Source organism: Kogia breviceps, chromosome 19 (assembly GCF_026419965.1).
Source record: "Kogia breviceps isolate mKogBre1 chromosome 19, mKogBre1 haplotype 1, whole genome shotgun sequence".
Lineage (NCBI taxonomy): Eukaryota > Metazoa > Chordata > Mammalia > Artiodactyla > Physeteridae > Kogia > Kogia breviceps.
This window is the reverse complement of record NC_081328.1, coordinates 20,380,043-20,393,699: the sequence shown is the minus strand read 5'-3', so window position 1 is coordinate 20,393,699 and position 13,657 is coordinate 20,380,043. Positions and strand designations below refer to the sequence as shown.

The window sequence follows — 13,657 nt, the reverse complement described above, 5'->3', positions numbered from 1 at the left end:
TTTTCTGTCTCTATCTGTAGGTAGACGAAGTGCACCGCCCTTGAACCTCACTGGCCTCCCTGGCACAGAGAAGTTGAATGAAAAAGAAAAGGAGGTAACAAAAAGAAGGGGAGCTGGTTAGAAGATAGAGAGTAGGGGCTGGTTATTCATTGAGTTGTCATTAAAAACATGTTATAGGATCAAACCCGTTTTGCTCTGTTCATGTCACACACGTGCATGTACAGCTCTAGTCCATCCCAGAGGACCAGGTGCTAAAGAGCTGACCTCAGCAGGTCTCAAGGACTCCTTTCCTTATCACCCAGCCACCATTCATCTCCTGAGAGAAGAACATATGAGATGTAAATCTAAATAATAGCAACTATCATTTATTGAGCATTTACCATGTACTAGATCCTGTACTGTGCTTTATGTCAATGAATTTAATTTTTTTCAAACTTAAAGTAACTGGTATATGAAAATGATTATTTCCTATTAGAGTGGACGTTTTCAGAAGTTCTACTGTTATTCCAACAATATGACCATCACTTAAAAGATTTTTGAATTGTCTCCATAGTATGTGTATAAGCATAAAAGAGGAATTCATCATCATATATAATCACACATTAATTTTGATTAAAAAAGCCATGACCTACTTTTACATTATAATCACTGGATGTGTCTTCTTCATATTACTTTTGGCCGTTTCTAAACTTTAAATGCAGCCTCAAAAGGGTCATCATCAAGCGTTTTCAAAAGACTGTGCCGCAGCTCTCAAGTCCATTCCAAGAGAGGATCCTCTTTTGTTCCTTGTGTGCTCCTTTTACGGTTCCCAAGATCAGTGTCTTCATCTGCCACACCGTATCAGTAATTCAGGTCAGACAGTAAGGAAAAGTCATGGAGTAGGCGCGAGTATTAGTCTTTTAATTTTGCCCAGTAGGAACACTAAAGATTAGTTTGGGAGTAGAAGGAGGTGTATGTTATATCCAAGTATTGCTGAAGAAGTATTGCCATCCTGAATCAAGGGTGGAATGGCCTGGAGTTTCAAGCAGTTTTTATCCTTACCCACAAAGTGGTAACCTCAGGCTGTTCATTTCTGGATAATGGCAGGTGAACTGGAATCGAGCCAGGTTTCTAGATTTTTAGCAGTTAAAGTGACCTCTTAGCAAGGTCTCTATATCTCTTCTCCCTCCAAAGTAGGAAATGTAATCACAAAATCAGGGACTAAAGATTTACGCCGATACTAAAAATAATGCGATTCATACTTGGGAACCCAAGTATCAGCAGCCCCACCTGCACGGTGCCCCGTGTCTCATCCCTGACTGGCTGAGCTGGAAGGTGCCGGGCCTCTACTCCACACTGCTCCTCAGGACACAGACTTGTATCCCTGACAAACCCAGGTGAGGCAGCCGACAGGTGCTGGAGCTCTCCCGGCATCACACTCTGCCTTTTTCTGTCTGTCTTTAGAGAGTATTCTCTCCAAAGAAAAGACAAACTGGAATGTGATCTAGCCACCAGCAGCTCCTATAAATAGTTGGAGGTTGATGTCACTCTTTAAATTTTATTTTGGCTATACCTGCTGGATTAAATTATGAGAATGACAGATGTTAATGTTTATTAAATTTGCCATGTCTTGCAGCTCTGTCAGATGGTGAGATTGGTCCCGGGAGCCTATTTAGAATACAAATCTGCTCTACTGAACGAATGTAACAAGCAAGGAGGCTTGAGACTGGCACAGGCAAGAGCACTCATCAAGATAGACGTGAACAAAACCCGGAAAATCTATGATTTCCTCATCCGAGAAGGATACATCACTAAAGCCTGAGGCTCTCCGGGCCTGGTGGGCCAAAGGACAGTAAGGGCATTCTGGAGTTTTGTTTCTGAGCTGAATTCTCCTTGTAAAAAGAGGGGAAGAACAAAGGAAACCTTAAGTTGTATTCATGTCTACTCTCTTCTCCACCCTGCTTTAAACTACTCCTGTTGTTGGTACTGTGCTGCAGAGTTATGTGCTAGATAAGCTATTATTAATTGTGTGTGGGCATTCATTCCTAACACCTCTTGTAACTAAAACAAGAACCATAGTACCTCACATCACAGTGTTGGTAGAAATAGAACTAAACCAGTCTTTAGTCCCAGGAGTCCAGCTCAGATCCTTGTACTTGCTTGGGAGGTTGGTTTTCTGATTATCCATTTTGCCTTCAGACATTACAGACAGATTTAAAATAAAGAGGTTATATAGAGAGAAAGCTTTCTCTTTCTGTCTGAGGATTCTTTTAAGCTGACAACTTATGTTTATGAGCAAAGAGAAGGAAAATCTCCCCATGATGGTCTTGTCCCAAACTGCATCTTCAACTTTAATGTCTGGCTTTGTAAGTTGCAGTCTGGCTGTCTAATCTGCAGTAGACTTTTGAGGAGGTGGCACTGGATATAAAATGTCTCTGTTATTTTTAGAATTAATGGATTAAAATGTTTTGCTACTTAATTTGTGGGTGTGTCAAATATTCTGGTAACTAAAGCACACTTAGGGGGTTGGATGCACGCCTCATCTCGCTGCACCGTCTCTGCTAACGTGTGTTCTGGGCTCACCCTTGGCTTCCCTGGATACCAGACCCCTGAGGATGGAGGTGATGCAATTAACCTCAGTGTTGCTTAGATTAAGACCTGAACCCTAATTTCTCAATGGTGAGAGGCTAGCCTACAATAAGAGCTACTTGTAAAACAAAAGGAAAGCCTTTTCATATATGGAACTCACTAGATATGAGGGTGAGTGACCCCACCACATCTGAAACTTGGTCCTCAAATCTTTCTGCACAATAAGAAGCCAAACTCAGAGTCAGGGTTTTCCCTTTTCTGTTAGAAGCAAAGTTGTATAGAAATACTTCAGAATCTGCACAAATTACCTCCAGTAGCTACTGATTCTTTAATTCTTTCAACATTCCAAATATCTAATTCAAATATTATATGCTTTGTTGGAAGTATCTGCTCAAACTTCTTGACTGCTGTAAATATGCATGCAGTTTGCTAATAGACTTCATCTAGGGGATAACAAATGAAAAGGAAACTTTTAGGATCTGAGGGAAATAGAATAAAGGACTTCATTGTTTCAAAAGGGCGGCTTGTGGTTTTCTTGATGTAGTCCTGTCTCTTAGAAAACGTATTCTACCACCAGCATCACCCTGAGTTGCTTATAAAGGGGTTGCCTCTTATCCTTGGAAGGGAAGTCCTGTTCTAAAAATGCATTAGACATCTGTGTCAGGTGGTGTCTGCTGTAGTCTGAAGAGTCCTTGATCTTGATTAAGGAAGGCTTCCTGGGAGAGGTGTGCTTTTGAGGCAATGATAAGAAGGAGATGAGAGAAATAAAATGGCAGATGGAAGTGGGAGACTGTTCCAGACGTAGTAGGTGGAGGGTGATGAGGAGTAAGGAAAACAGTGCCAAGAGATTTAGCTGGCTAGGACACAAGGAGCAGCTGTGGTACTTAGGGCTGGGAGGATGGCAGGACAGTCTGATAGAAACCCTGGAACCAGTTGAAGTCTTGAAAAACTTATTGGCGAATCAGTAAATTGGATGAGGAAAGTGGCATGTTGAAAAGAGTGACAGAAAAATAAGGCTGTAATTTCAAATGACTGGATTTTAGAAAGTAGGATTATTATGGTTTTGGTAAGCCCAACTTCGGAAAATTTAAGACCTAGAATCCTAATGGGTTTCTCAAAGATCAAGCCGTAATTTTGGGTGAGGAGTACTCTTGAGTCATTAGAAAAGCACTTGCTGACGTTTGATGTCGATCACTAGCTTAGTACACTATTTCCTTCCATCTTCTTGTCACCAAAGGAAGGCCTTTCTTGTTACTAAAAATCCAGAGCTAGCAAGTACTTTCCAAAGAATATTCCATCCTTCCCCTTTCCTGCTAGATGGGATTGGCCATAAACCAGCTACAGTAATTTAGGTCCTTCCTGGTGCAGATCATCTCAGAAGAAAGAGAATTTACTCTGAAACTCAACAACAATGAACAATGAATAAAGACCTTTAACTGCTAGGAACTTTATTACAATTTAACATTAAAGATTTCTGCTGGAATTTTATGCATATCGTTCTCCTCTGTCCTGATGGGAAATAGAGAACAAATTTCTTGCCATGTAATGACCCTTTCTTGGGCTTCCCTGGTGTCGCAGTGGTTCAGAATCTGCCTACCGATGCAGGAGACACAGGTTTGAGCCGTGGTCCAGGAAGATCCCACATGCTGCGGAGCAGCTAAGCCCATGCGCCACAGTTACTAAGCCTGAGCCCTAGACCCACAAGCCACAACTACTGAAGCCTGCACGCCTATATCCCGTGCTCTGCAACAAGAGAAGCCACCACAGTGAGAAGCCAGCGCACTGCAACAAAGAGTAGCCCCTGCTCACCACAACTAGAGAAAAGCCCACGCGCAGCAACAAAGACCCAATGCAGCCATAAATAAATAAGTAAATAAATTTATAATGATCCTTTCTTGTGCTCAAAGACCTCAACTGTCTCTATTGAGACCAACTATTTATGATCTATCTCTTCTTGGGTTCCAGTTTTCATCCTTTTATTGTTTACAACTCCCCCCACCCCAACCCCCCTTTTTAAATCTGAACTTAGTTAATTAACCAGTTGCTGCTGAGTGATGACAAGTTTCCCAGTTTTGAGTATTGAGATCCTCAGCTTGTAGTTAGTGGGAAAGAGGAGAAAACCAATGACATTCATCAATAACAAAGTTCTAGTTGGGAAGTCATTCCAGCTTTAGGAAATATGTAGGTATGTGATAAGAACTAAAATTTCCAGTGTGTTGAGTCAGAGGCCCAAAGTACAAAGAGAAGCTTGGAAAAACTAACTCATTCATATTTACTCCAAAACACTTGGACGGGTCTCCAGCCAGGAGAGCAGTACTGTGTTCTAAACAGCATTCTGGAATATCGCCCATTCATTTTTTTTTTAACGTCCTTATTGGAGTATAATTGCTTTACAATGGTGTGTTAGTTTCTGCTTTATAACAAAGTGAATCAGCTATACATATACATATATCCCCATATCTCCTCCCTCTTGCGTCTCTCTCCCACCCTCCCTATCCCACCCCTCTAGGTGGTCACAAAGCACCAAGCTGATCTCCCTGCGCTACGCGACTGCTTCCCACTAGCTAACTATTTTACATTTGGTAGCGTATATATGTCCATGCCACTCTCTCACTTTGTGCCAGCTTACCCTTCCCCCTCCCTGTGTCCTCAAGTCTGTTCTCTATGTCTGCGTCTTTATTCCTGTCCTGCCCCTAGGTTCTTCAGAACCTTTTTTTTCTTTTTTTTAGATTCCATATATATGCGTTAGCATACGGTATTTGTTTTTCTCTTTCTGACTTACTTCACTCTGTATGACAGACTCTGGGTCCATCCACCTCACTACAAATAACTCAATTTTGGTTTTTTTTATGGCTGAGTAATCTTCCATTGTATATATGTGCCGCATCTTCTTTATCCATTCATCTGTCGACGGACACTTCGGTTGCTTCCATGTCCTGGCTATTGTAAGGAGAGCTGCAGTGAACATTGTGGTACATGACTCTTTTTGAATTATGGTTTTCTCAGGGCATATGCCCAGTAGTGGGATTGCTGGGTTGTATGGTAGTTCTATTCTTAGTTTTTTAAGGAACCTCCATACTGTTCTCCATAGTGGCTGTATCAACTTACATTCACCAACAGTGCAAGAGGGTTCCCGTTTCTCCACACCCTCTCCAGCAATTTTTGTTTGTAGATTTTTTTGATGATTTGACCATTCATTTTGTTTTGTTTTGTTTGTTTGTTTGCGGTATGCGGGCCTTTCACTGTTGTGGCCTCTCCCGTTGCGGAGCACAGGCTCTGGCCGCGCAGGCTCAGCGGCCATGGCTCACAGGCCCAGCCGCTCTGTGGCATGTGGGATCCTCCCGGACCGGGGCATGAACCCGTGTCCCCTGCATCGGCAGGTGGACCCCCAACCACTGAGCCACCAGGGAAGCCCTGCGCATTCATTTTTAAGGATCTCTTTACAGATACCTTCTAGATATACACTGTTATTGTCAACACAGAAAGCTTTTCCACAACTTACATGTACCTGGCTTTTTATTTGTTTTAATTTCTATTCCAGAGGTACTGATCTGGAAGCTTTGCTTTCCTTTTTTTTTTTTTTTTTTTTGTGGTACGCGGGCCTCTCACTGTCGTGGCCTCTCCCGTTGTGGAGCACAGGCTCCGGACGCACAGGCTCAGCGGCCATGGCTCACGGGCCCAGCCGCTCCACGGCATGTTGGGATCTTCCCAGACCAGGACACGAACCCGTGTCCCCTGCATCGTCAGGCGGACTCTCAACCACTGCGTAACCAGGGAAGCCCTGCTTTCCTTTCTAATGTGTTTAGCCAAATGTGGGTAACCTCTCTCCGATCTGTCAGAAAGGACTACCTCTGGTACAATGGGACACTGCTATGTCTGTGGCCCTGTTTAGATGATGTAGTCCAGCTAAGATAAAGAATTTCCCTCCAATCAGGCACAATAACCAGCCCTCTTAGTGAGATGTAAATGATATTGAGCAGGATGTCAGGGTGCAAGGAGAGTCAGAGCAACCAGGTTAGAATAGTAATGGTCGTGCTGACAAATACTTGCTTTGGGAGAGAGAACAATAGTGAATAGCACTTAACTAGGGAATATTTTGGAACCTAAGTATCCACAAAATACGCATTGGCACTGAGTGTTCATTTGTATGCTGCTTTTGAGGGCTGGGGGTGGGGACAGGTGAATCATTTCTGAGAAGCTTGGAAAGCCAGTTTATCTAATGGGAGGGAGTTCTTTTTCTATTCATTGTTTGCCTCCTGCCTTGGCTTCTACCAAGTTGAGATGCACTGAGATTAACTGCCCTTTGATTTGACTGACCAGGCTTACAAGTGAAGAGACATAGGTATTTAAAGGAAGGATGAATGTCTTGCATCTGACATTAAAATTCCTTTGTCACTAGGAGTTACTTGCTTTGGTATGCGTTGTGTGCAGGGCCCCCTTCCAGTTAAGAGTAAGAATAAGGAAATTGAGATAAGAATGCAGAAGGGGACCATTAAAAGGTTTAAAACCCCTAATTGAAAGCTACAAAAAATTTGATCTGATAGATGCAGCCCTGAATATCCCCGTACCTCCCCTTGCCTTTGAAAGCCCTAGTTAAGCTTTGCCAGCCCAGATTTGTTTTGTGTCTTTCAGGGCTGGAGAATTAAGTCTGATGCACTTATTTTCTACTTTGGAGCACAGAGGATGGATTTCTATGGCACCAAACTAATTAATCTCATGTTCTTAACCAAGCCACACTTATTTTTTCAGCTTTCTCTGGTCTCCCCAGAAGTCTTATATGGCTGAAAGCTTCCAGGTAGCTTGCTAATAATCTTGCCTTGGTCCAGCATCTTAGGAAGTGTGGAAAGGAGAAGACCTCACAATTGTTTTAAGAAACCAACACTTTATTAATCAAAGCAAAAACGCTGAAATCACACTTCAGTGAACTGACAGCCAAGTGCCAACTCATGACACTTCCAATGCACCTCTCCTTCCCAGAGAGCTGTCTGCCAAGTACACTTCCTTTATCTGAATTGTTGGCAGTGACTCAACCTCTTTTCTCCCATTAAACGATAGATAGCTAACGATTTGGATCCCCCGCCCCTCCCCTCCCCATTATCATCACATAAAATATATGTTATTTTAAGAAATTTAAAAAATAATGGGACCTGCACTGTGGAGCTTAATTTTAATGTTCCCATACAATACACCCTATCAGAAAACTGACTTTGAGTTGAGGCTGTCTGATGTTTTTACTTCGGTTTCCAATCTTAGGATGTTGTCTAAGATGAAAAAGGCAATTTTCAGGGTAATTTAATAGCTTTTCCCCAAAAATTATTGAAAAAGGGTGAAAAGTTCCAAAGTGCCGTGAAGACACGAGCTCCCAAGTACTAGGAGCCTCAGAGATGGGGGGGACTTACAGGAACTTTCAGTAAAGGAAGAGAGGGCAACAGTGTCCCAGCCCTTACCCCATGGGAATTTGCTTTGCTTTGGAGAGGTGGAACAGTTATCACACACAGTATCTTGTCTGGAGCCTCTTTTTAAGTAAAGTCAGGCTGCAGCAGAAAAAGCCACTCTACTGGGGGCAGGAACCAGGGCCCTTATTTTTTGCCTAGAGGATGACACCTTGATATGTATATATATATATATTTTTTTTTTTTTTTTTCCGGTATGCGGGCCTCTCACTGCTGTGGCCTCTCCCGTTGCGGAGCACAGGCTCCAGACGCACAGGCTCAGCGGCCATGGCTCACGGTCCCAGCTGCTCCGCGGCATGTGGGATCCTCCCGGACCGGGGCACGAACCCGTGTCCCCTGCATCAGCAGGCGGACTCTCAACCACTGCGCCCCCAGGGAAGCCCAACCTTGATATATTTTTACCAAAGGACACTTATCTAAGCTCTAGCCACAGGGATGTGACAGCAATGTCAACCTTACCTGGCTGCCCCTGCCCCAACAAGAAGATCTTTGCCTTGTTTGAGGTGTGCATAGTTTCAGATTCAAGACACCTGTCAGATCTAAGTGAGCACAGGTTTAACTTCTATGATGCAAAGCAAAATGCTTTTGAAAGCAAAATCTCCCAGGAGTGCCTCCGCCCCCAGCAACTGCAGAAAAGAAGGCGTTGGTGGGAGAGAAGGGTGGCTATAGACGTCATTTCATCTTCCAGATCCCAGCTGTGACCTGGCTCAGAGTTTTACAGTTAAAAATAACCGTGGCTTACAGTTGGGGGAAAAAAGTAAACTGTTTCATCTCCATGGAAACGGGGCAGGGGAAGGCAAGCCATGGATTTCCAGCAGATGCGGCAAGAGGGGGCGGATGTAGGGGCTGGGAGCTTAGAGGCCCTCTGTTGAGAGGAGGTACCCCTGATTAGCATCCAGGATGTAGCCAGACATTTTCCAGGGCTCTGGAGACACGCGGCAGGGGATATGTTTGCAACAATGTGTACATTTTGGGTGGGTGAAGACTTATTTGAGGCTTACAACTTCCTGTAACACAGATTTGCTACTATTTGGCAAAGCAGAGAGCAGATGAGCAACACTAGGTTAGATGTTGCCTCCTAACCAATCTGGGAACCTCTGCTACACGCCCTACCCTCACCTTCCATTCTTTCATTTGCATAGTCAGAGGCTTGACATCAGAATATTATAACAATTTATAACTAGAGGGGCGGTCTTCAGGCTCTTGGGCTTATATGGACATTTACTCCCTTTTAGTTGGACCAGGTTTTTTCTCTTTGGTGTTGTAGGAGATTATGCAAAGTGGCATTAATTACCTAGGCAGTCCTTAAAGTTATCTCTCTTACCATTTCATTATTGTTTATTACCAGAGGTTACTAACTCTTGGGGGGAAATATTTTAATTTTTCATTTCCCGTTTCTTTTAAAACAATTTTTTCCTCAAGAAATATGTAAATATATTCGTTTAAAAAAAATTAAACCCCTCTCTTTTCCTTTTTATTTATTTTTTAATTAATTTTGCGGTACTTGGGCCTCTCACTGTTGTGGCCTCTCCCGTCGCGGAGCACAGGCTCCCGACGCGCAGGCTCAGCGGCCACGGCTCACGGGCCCAGCCGCTCCGCGGCATGTGGGATCCTCCCAGACCGGGGCACGAACCCGTGTCCCCTGCATCGGCAGGCGGACTCTCAACCACTGTGCCATCAGGGAAGCCCAGGGAAGCCCAGGGAAGCCCTTCCTTTTTAAATAAAGGGTGTATATGCTTTCTTGTTTACCTGCCTGGTGTACTGGAAAGACCTAAGTGCTAATCCTTGTTCTGCTACTTAATAATGATTGATACAGCCTTGGGCAAGTTTTTTAACCCCTCATATCTGAACTGTGGTTGATGAAACCTACCTGACTGGGTTTGATGAAGATCAATGGGATAAGGTATTTATTACACCTGACACCTCCCTTCCCTCCCCTTCCCATTGAGCCTTTGATATTTTCATTTAACTCCAGCCAGGTATGAACAAGCCCTTGATTTTCCATGGTAAATGGTAAATTCACACCATGATAAAGTCTCACAGAGGGACACTAAGTTCTGAAGGACACAGAGCAAATGTTAAAATAGGCACAGGTGCATTTTTCATGGATGTTGTTGTTTATATTGGAATCTTCATCACTGTGCATCATTGCCACAGCCTCAGGGTTGACTTAAGGGCAGAAAATTTCAGACGGATAGATATTAAATGACCTAGTCATCCTAGATATGTTGTAATATTCCCTTATATAAGCCTAGCTCAAGAAGCTTGAACTCAGGTTACAAAACTGTAGGCACACTATGATTGTAATTGTGTAAAGAAAACTAAAACAAATTATGCATAGAAAAAAAAACAGAAAAAGATACTAATTTTTGTTTCATTAAGTAGTAAAATTAGGGGTGATGCTTTCTCTTCTGTTTTGTTTTGTAATGTGACTTTTTTTACTAATGGAAAAATAAATTACATGAGAACTATTAAAACTCTACAAATAGGACTTCCCTGGTGGCACAGTGGTTAAGAATCCTCCTGTCAATGCAGGGGACACGGGTTTGAGCCCTGGTCCGAGGAGATCCCACATGCCACAGAGCAACTAAGCCCGTGTGCCACAACTACTGAGCCTGTGCTCTAGAGCCTGCACGCCACAACTACTGAAGCCTGTGCACCTGGAGCCCATGCTCCACAGCAAAGAGAAGCCACCGCAATGAGAAGCCGGCACACCACAACGAAGAGTAGCCCCCGCTCACCACAACTAGAGAAAGCCCGCGCACAGCAACAAAGATCCAATGCAGCCAAAAAGTAAATAAGTAAATAAATAAATAAAATAAAATAAAACTCTACAAATAAAAGTTTAAAGGATTTTACAATTAATAATATCTAGTTAATCCTTATGGTAGCTAAATAAGGTGTTATCTTACATCTTATAAAATAGTGCAAGCATTAGGCAAGTTTGTATAGTAGATGAAATATTTTTTTGGACTCTATCCCCCTAGTTCTTTTATCTTTTCCACATTTGTAGAGTTTTCTCCCAGATACCTGGTGTCCACTGTCCCTCTTAAACGTGTGAAAGTTTAAGATAGCTTAAAGATTTACTTCTCTGGGGGATTTGCATTTTTGTAGCTATTAATGGCATATACTGTGGAATTACAGGCATTAGCAAGCAAGTGTTCCAGAGCCATGTGACCTGATGGCATCCTGAAATCTAACTTCTGTAGACCCCGGAGCCCTGATCATAGCTGTCTCCCAATCCTAACAGATATATCAAATCTGTTGCCAATTTGTTAACCAGAAGAAATGATGCAAATGGAAGATGCAGCTATTCTTTGAGGGGCTCATCAAGGTCTGATTAGTCTCAGGAGAAGTCATTGCCCAAGCAATTAAGGAGAATATTTTTGGAAAGGCAGACATCAGAAGCTAAGCAGAGTAGAAGTTTCCACCCTCTATTTACTGTGTCTAATCAGATCAGCTCTTATTCTGCACAGAAGCTGCATTGCTCTAAAGCACTGCTTATTTAGATGTAGTCAGAAGCACCCACACCTTCTCTGGGCATAGACAAGTCAGACTTTTGTAACAGACTGTCTCTAAGATGTTTCTACATCTAAAGTAGCCGACACCTTTAAAGGCACCTATTTACAGTCTAGTAATGTGCTGCCCAGTAAGGAAGCCAGTAGCCTCATGTGGCTATTTACATTTAAATTGATTAAAATTAATTACAATTTAAAATTCAGTTCCTCAGTCACACAAACCACATTTCAAGAGCTCAAAAGTCACATGAGACTAGTGGCTACTGTATTGGAAAGTGCACATATGGATCATTTCCTTCAAATTGCATTTTCTTTCTTTTTTTTGGGTAGAGATATCTATAAGCCCACACTTCCACATTCTGTAAAGGCATAAAGCACGGCCCTACCCACAGGCATATATGTACAGTCACTATATGATCTTACTGAGTTTAGCACTTCTTCCTACTTTCCTTATCTCTAGATCTTCACACATACATCACACTCAATACAAACTCTATTTTTTTAGTCCTCCTCCCTCCTCTTTGATGATGAGGATTTGATTCTTCATGGTAGGCTTAGTTCTAGAATGCGTGAAAATGCCCAATTCCTTGTCACTAACAAGTGCTGTCCTGGAAACCTGCCTTCTGTGTAACAAATAAGCTTGAATCTGAAGAGGGATGTATCTATTTGTGCTGCTGAGTCATTGAATTGACTGAAGGAAGACGTGTGTGTGTGGGAGAAACAGAAACGAAAGCGGCATACAATCGCATGTCAAAAATAAGTCACTAGATGAATTGAAGGTGGAGCAATTTGGCGCTGGGAAGATGCCTTTCCCAGGAAAGATTTGAACTCCTAATGTGTTATCCTGAATCAGATTCTGCGTTGTTCTCTCGCAGAAAGATTAATTTTGCTTAATTTTAAAGCTTTGATTCTCTCTTTATGAAGGGAAAAATAAACAAATCTCTCCGTTCTAGGCCTTTTCAGCTCCCTTAGGATTATCACTAAAATGGCTTTGATGTTATATTTTTGTCTGGGAAGCAGACAGAACTTTTAGATATTCCAGTACCCACGGGATGACTCGGAATCCGGTTGGAGACCAGAAAGCATGAAAAATCCCCAAAGCTTGTGGTTGAAGATGCGGGGGGTGGGGGTGGGTGGGATATAAACCCAAAGCGCTGTTTTTACTTCCCTCACCAATCCTTCCCCCTAAAACTATGATTACTCGTTCGAGTGTTCAGCAGTTCTGATGCCAATGATTTACAACGGTGAGTAGCTGGGGCTGGTGAGCAAAGGGTCGGGCGTGGAGTCAGGACTCTTAGGTGTCTGACTCACTGCAGAGCCTCGAGGAAGTTGTTTACAGGGCAAGATTGTGCTGAAAAAAGTCCGCTTTGCATCTACTCATGTTATCGATGGACAAACCTACATTTTAAAAAAGACCCTCAGCGTGACACAGCAAAGAAGCCTTTTACGAATCCATGCGTTCAAGCCTGGGCTCCGGAGACCCTACAGTTCTGCCTTGGAGGCACGGGCTGTGGACCTGGTGTTTTGAAACTCAGGTGGCACCTGTGGTTTATGATGGTGGGTTGAAGGTCTCGGGGCAGGCAGAAGATGGCCATATCTATAGCTACTTCTGAGTCTCAGACAACACAGCTTCCCACAGTCGTTAGAAACTGCCCATACCTGCCCAAGCAAAATTCATCCAACAGTTGCCAAGAGATTTATTTCCCCTTCACTCTTTGGTCCCAGCTCCTGGGCTCTCCCTTGCAGGACCGAAGGTGGTGGGGGGGGGGAGAGGCGGAGATTAGTCACTAATTGCAGTCTTCACACCTTTTACATTTGTATTGTTTTCTTGCCTTTAACCCTCTCACATCCAGAAAGTACCCTAGTTCACCATCCCTGCACCCACGCCCAAACCCAGTTTGTAGGTAGACGCTGAAGTGGGGAAGGAGAGGGGGCGTATGTTGAGACACGGATGAGGACATAACAAGGGCCCCCTGAGCGGAGGTCTGCCGCGGCAGCTGAGGGTTGCGAGCCGGGTGCGCGCCCCGGACGCCCCGCTCCGCGGCGGAGAGCACAGTGCGCACGCGCGCCGCCCGCAGCTCCGTGCGCCCCCCCCCCCCCACCGGCTCGCCCCCCTAC

The 13,657-nt window shown here is 43.6% G+C and overlaps 1 protein-coding gene across 6 annotated transcripts in view; it reads left to right on the top strand.

Annotated features, from left to right (window-relative positions):
* TADA2A (transcriptional adaptor 2A) overlaps positions 1-2,458 on the top strand; it is a 45,051-nt gene extending 42,593 nt beyond the window's left edge. For 3 of the 6 annotated variants that reach the window (XM_067020795.1, XM_067020798.1, XM_059048655.2), the window contains 2 exons: positions 21-94; positions 1,616-2,458. In XM_067020795.1, coding sequence (XP_066876896.1) covers positions 21-94; positions 1,616-1,801 — 260 coding nt within the window. In that variant the 3' untranslated portion in view covers positions 1,802-2,458. Of the gene's footprint in view, positions 1-20; positions 95-701; positions 1,571-1,615 lie in introns of those variants that run through there. The other 3 variants (XM_067020796.1, XM_067020797.1, XM_067020794.1) reach the window with 3 other exon arrangements.
* The last annotated feature ends 11,199 nt before the right edge of the window (positions 2,459-13,657 follow it).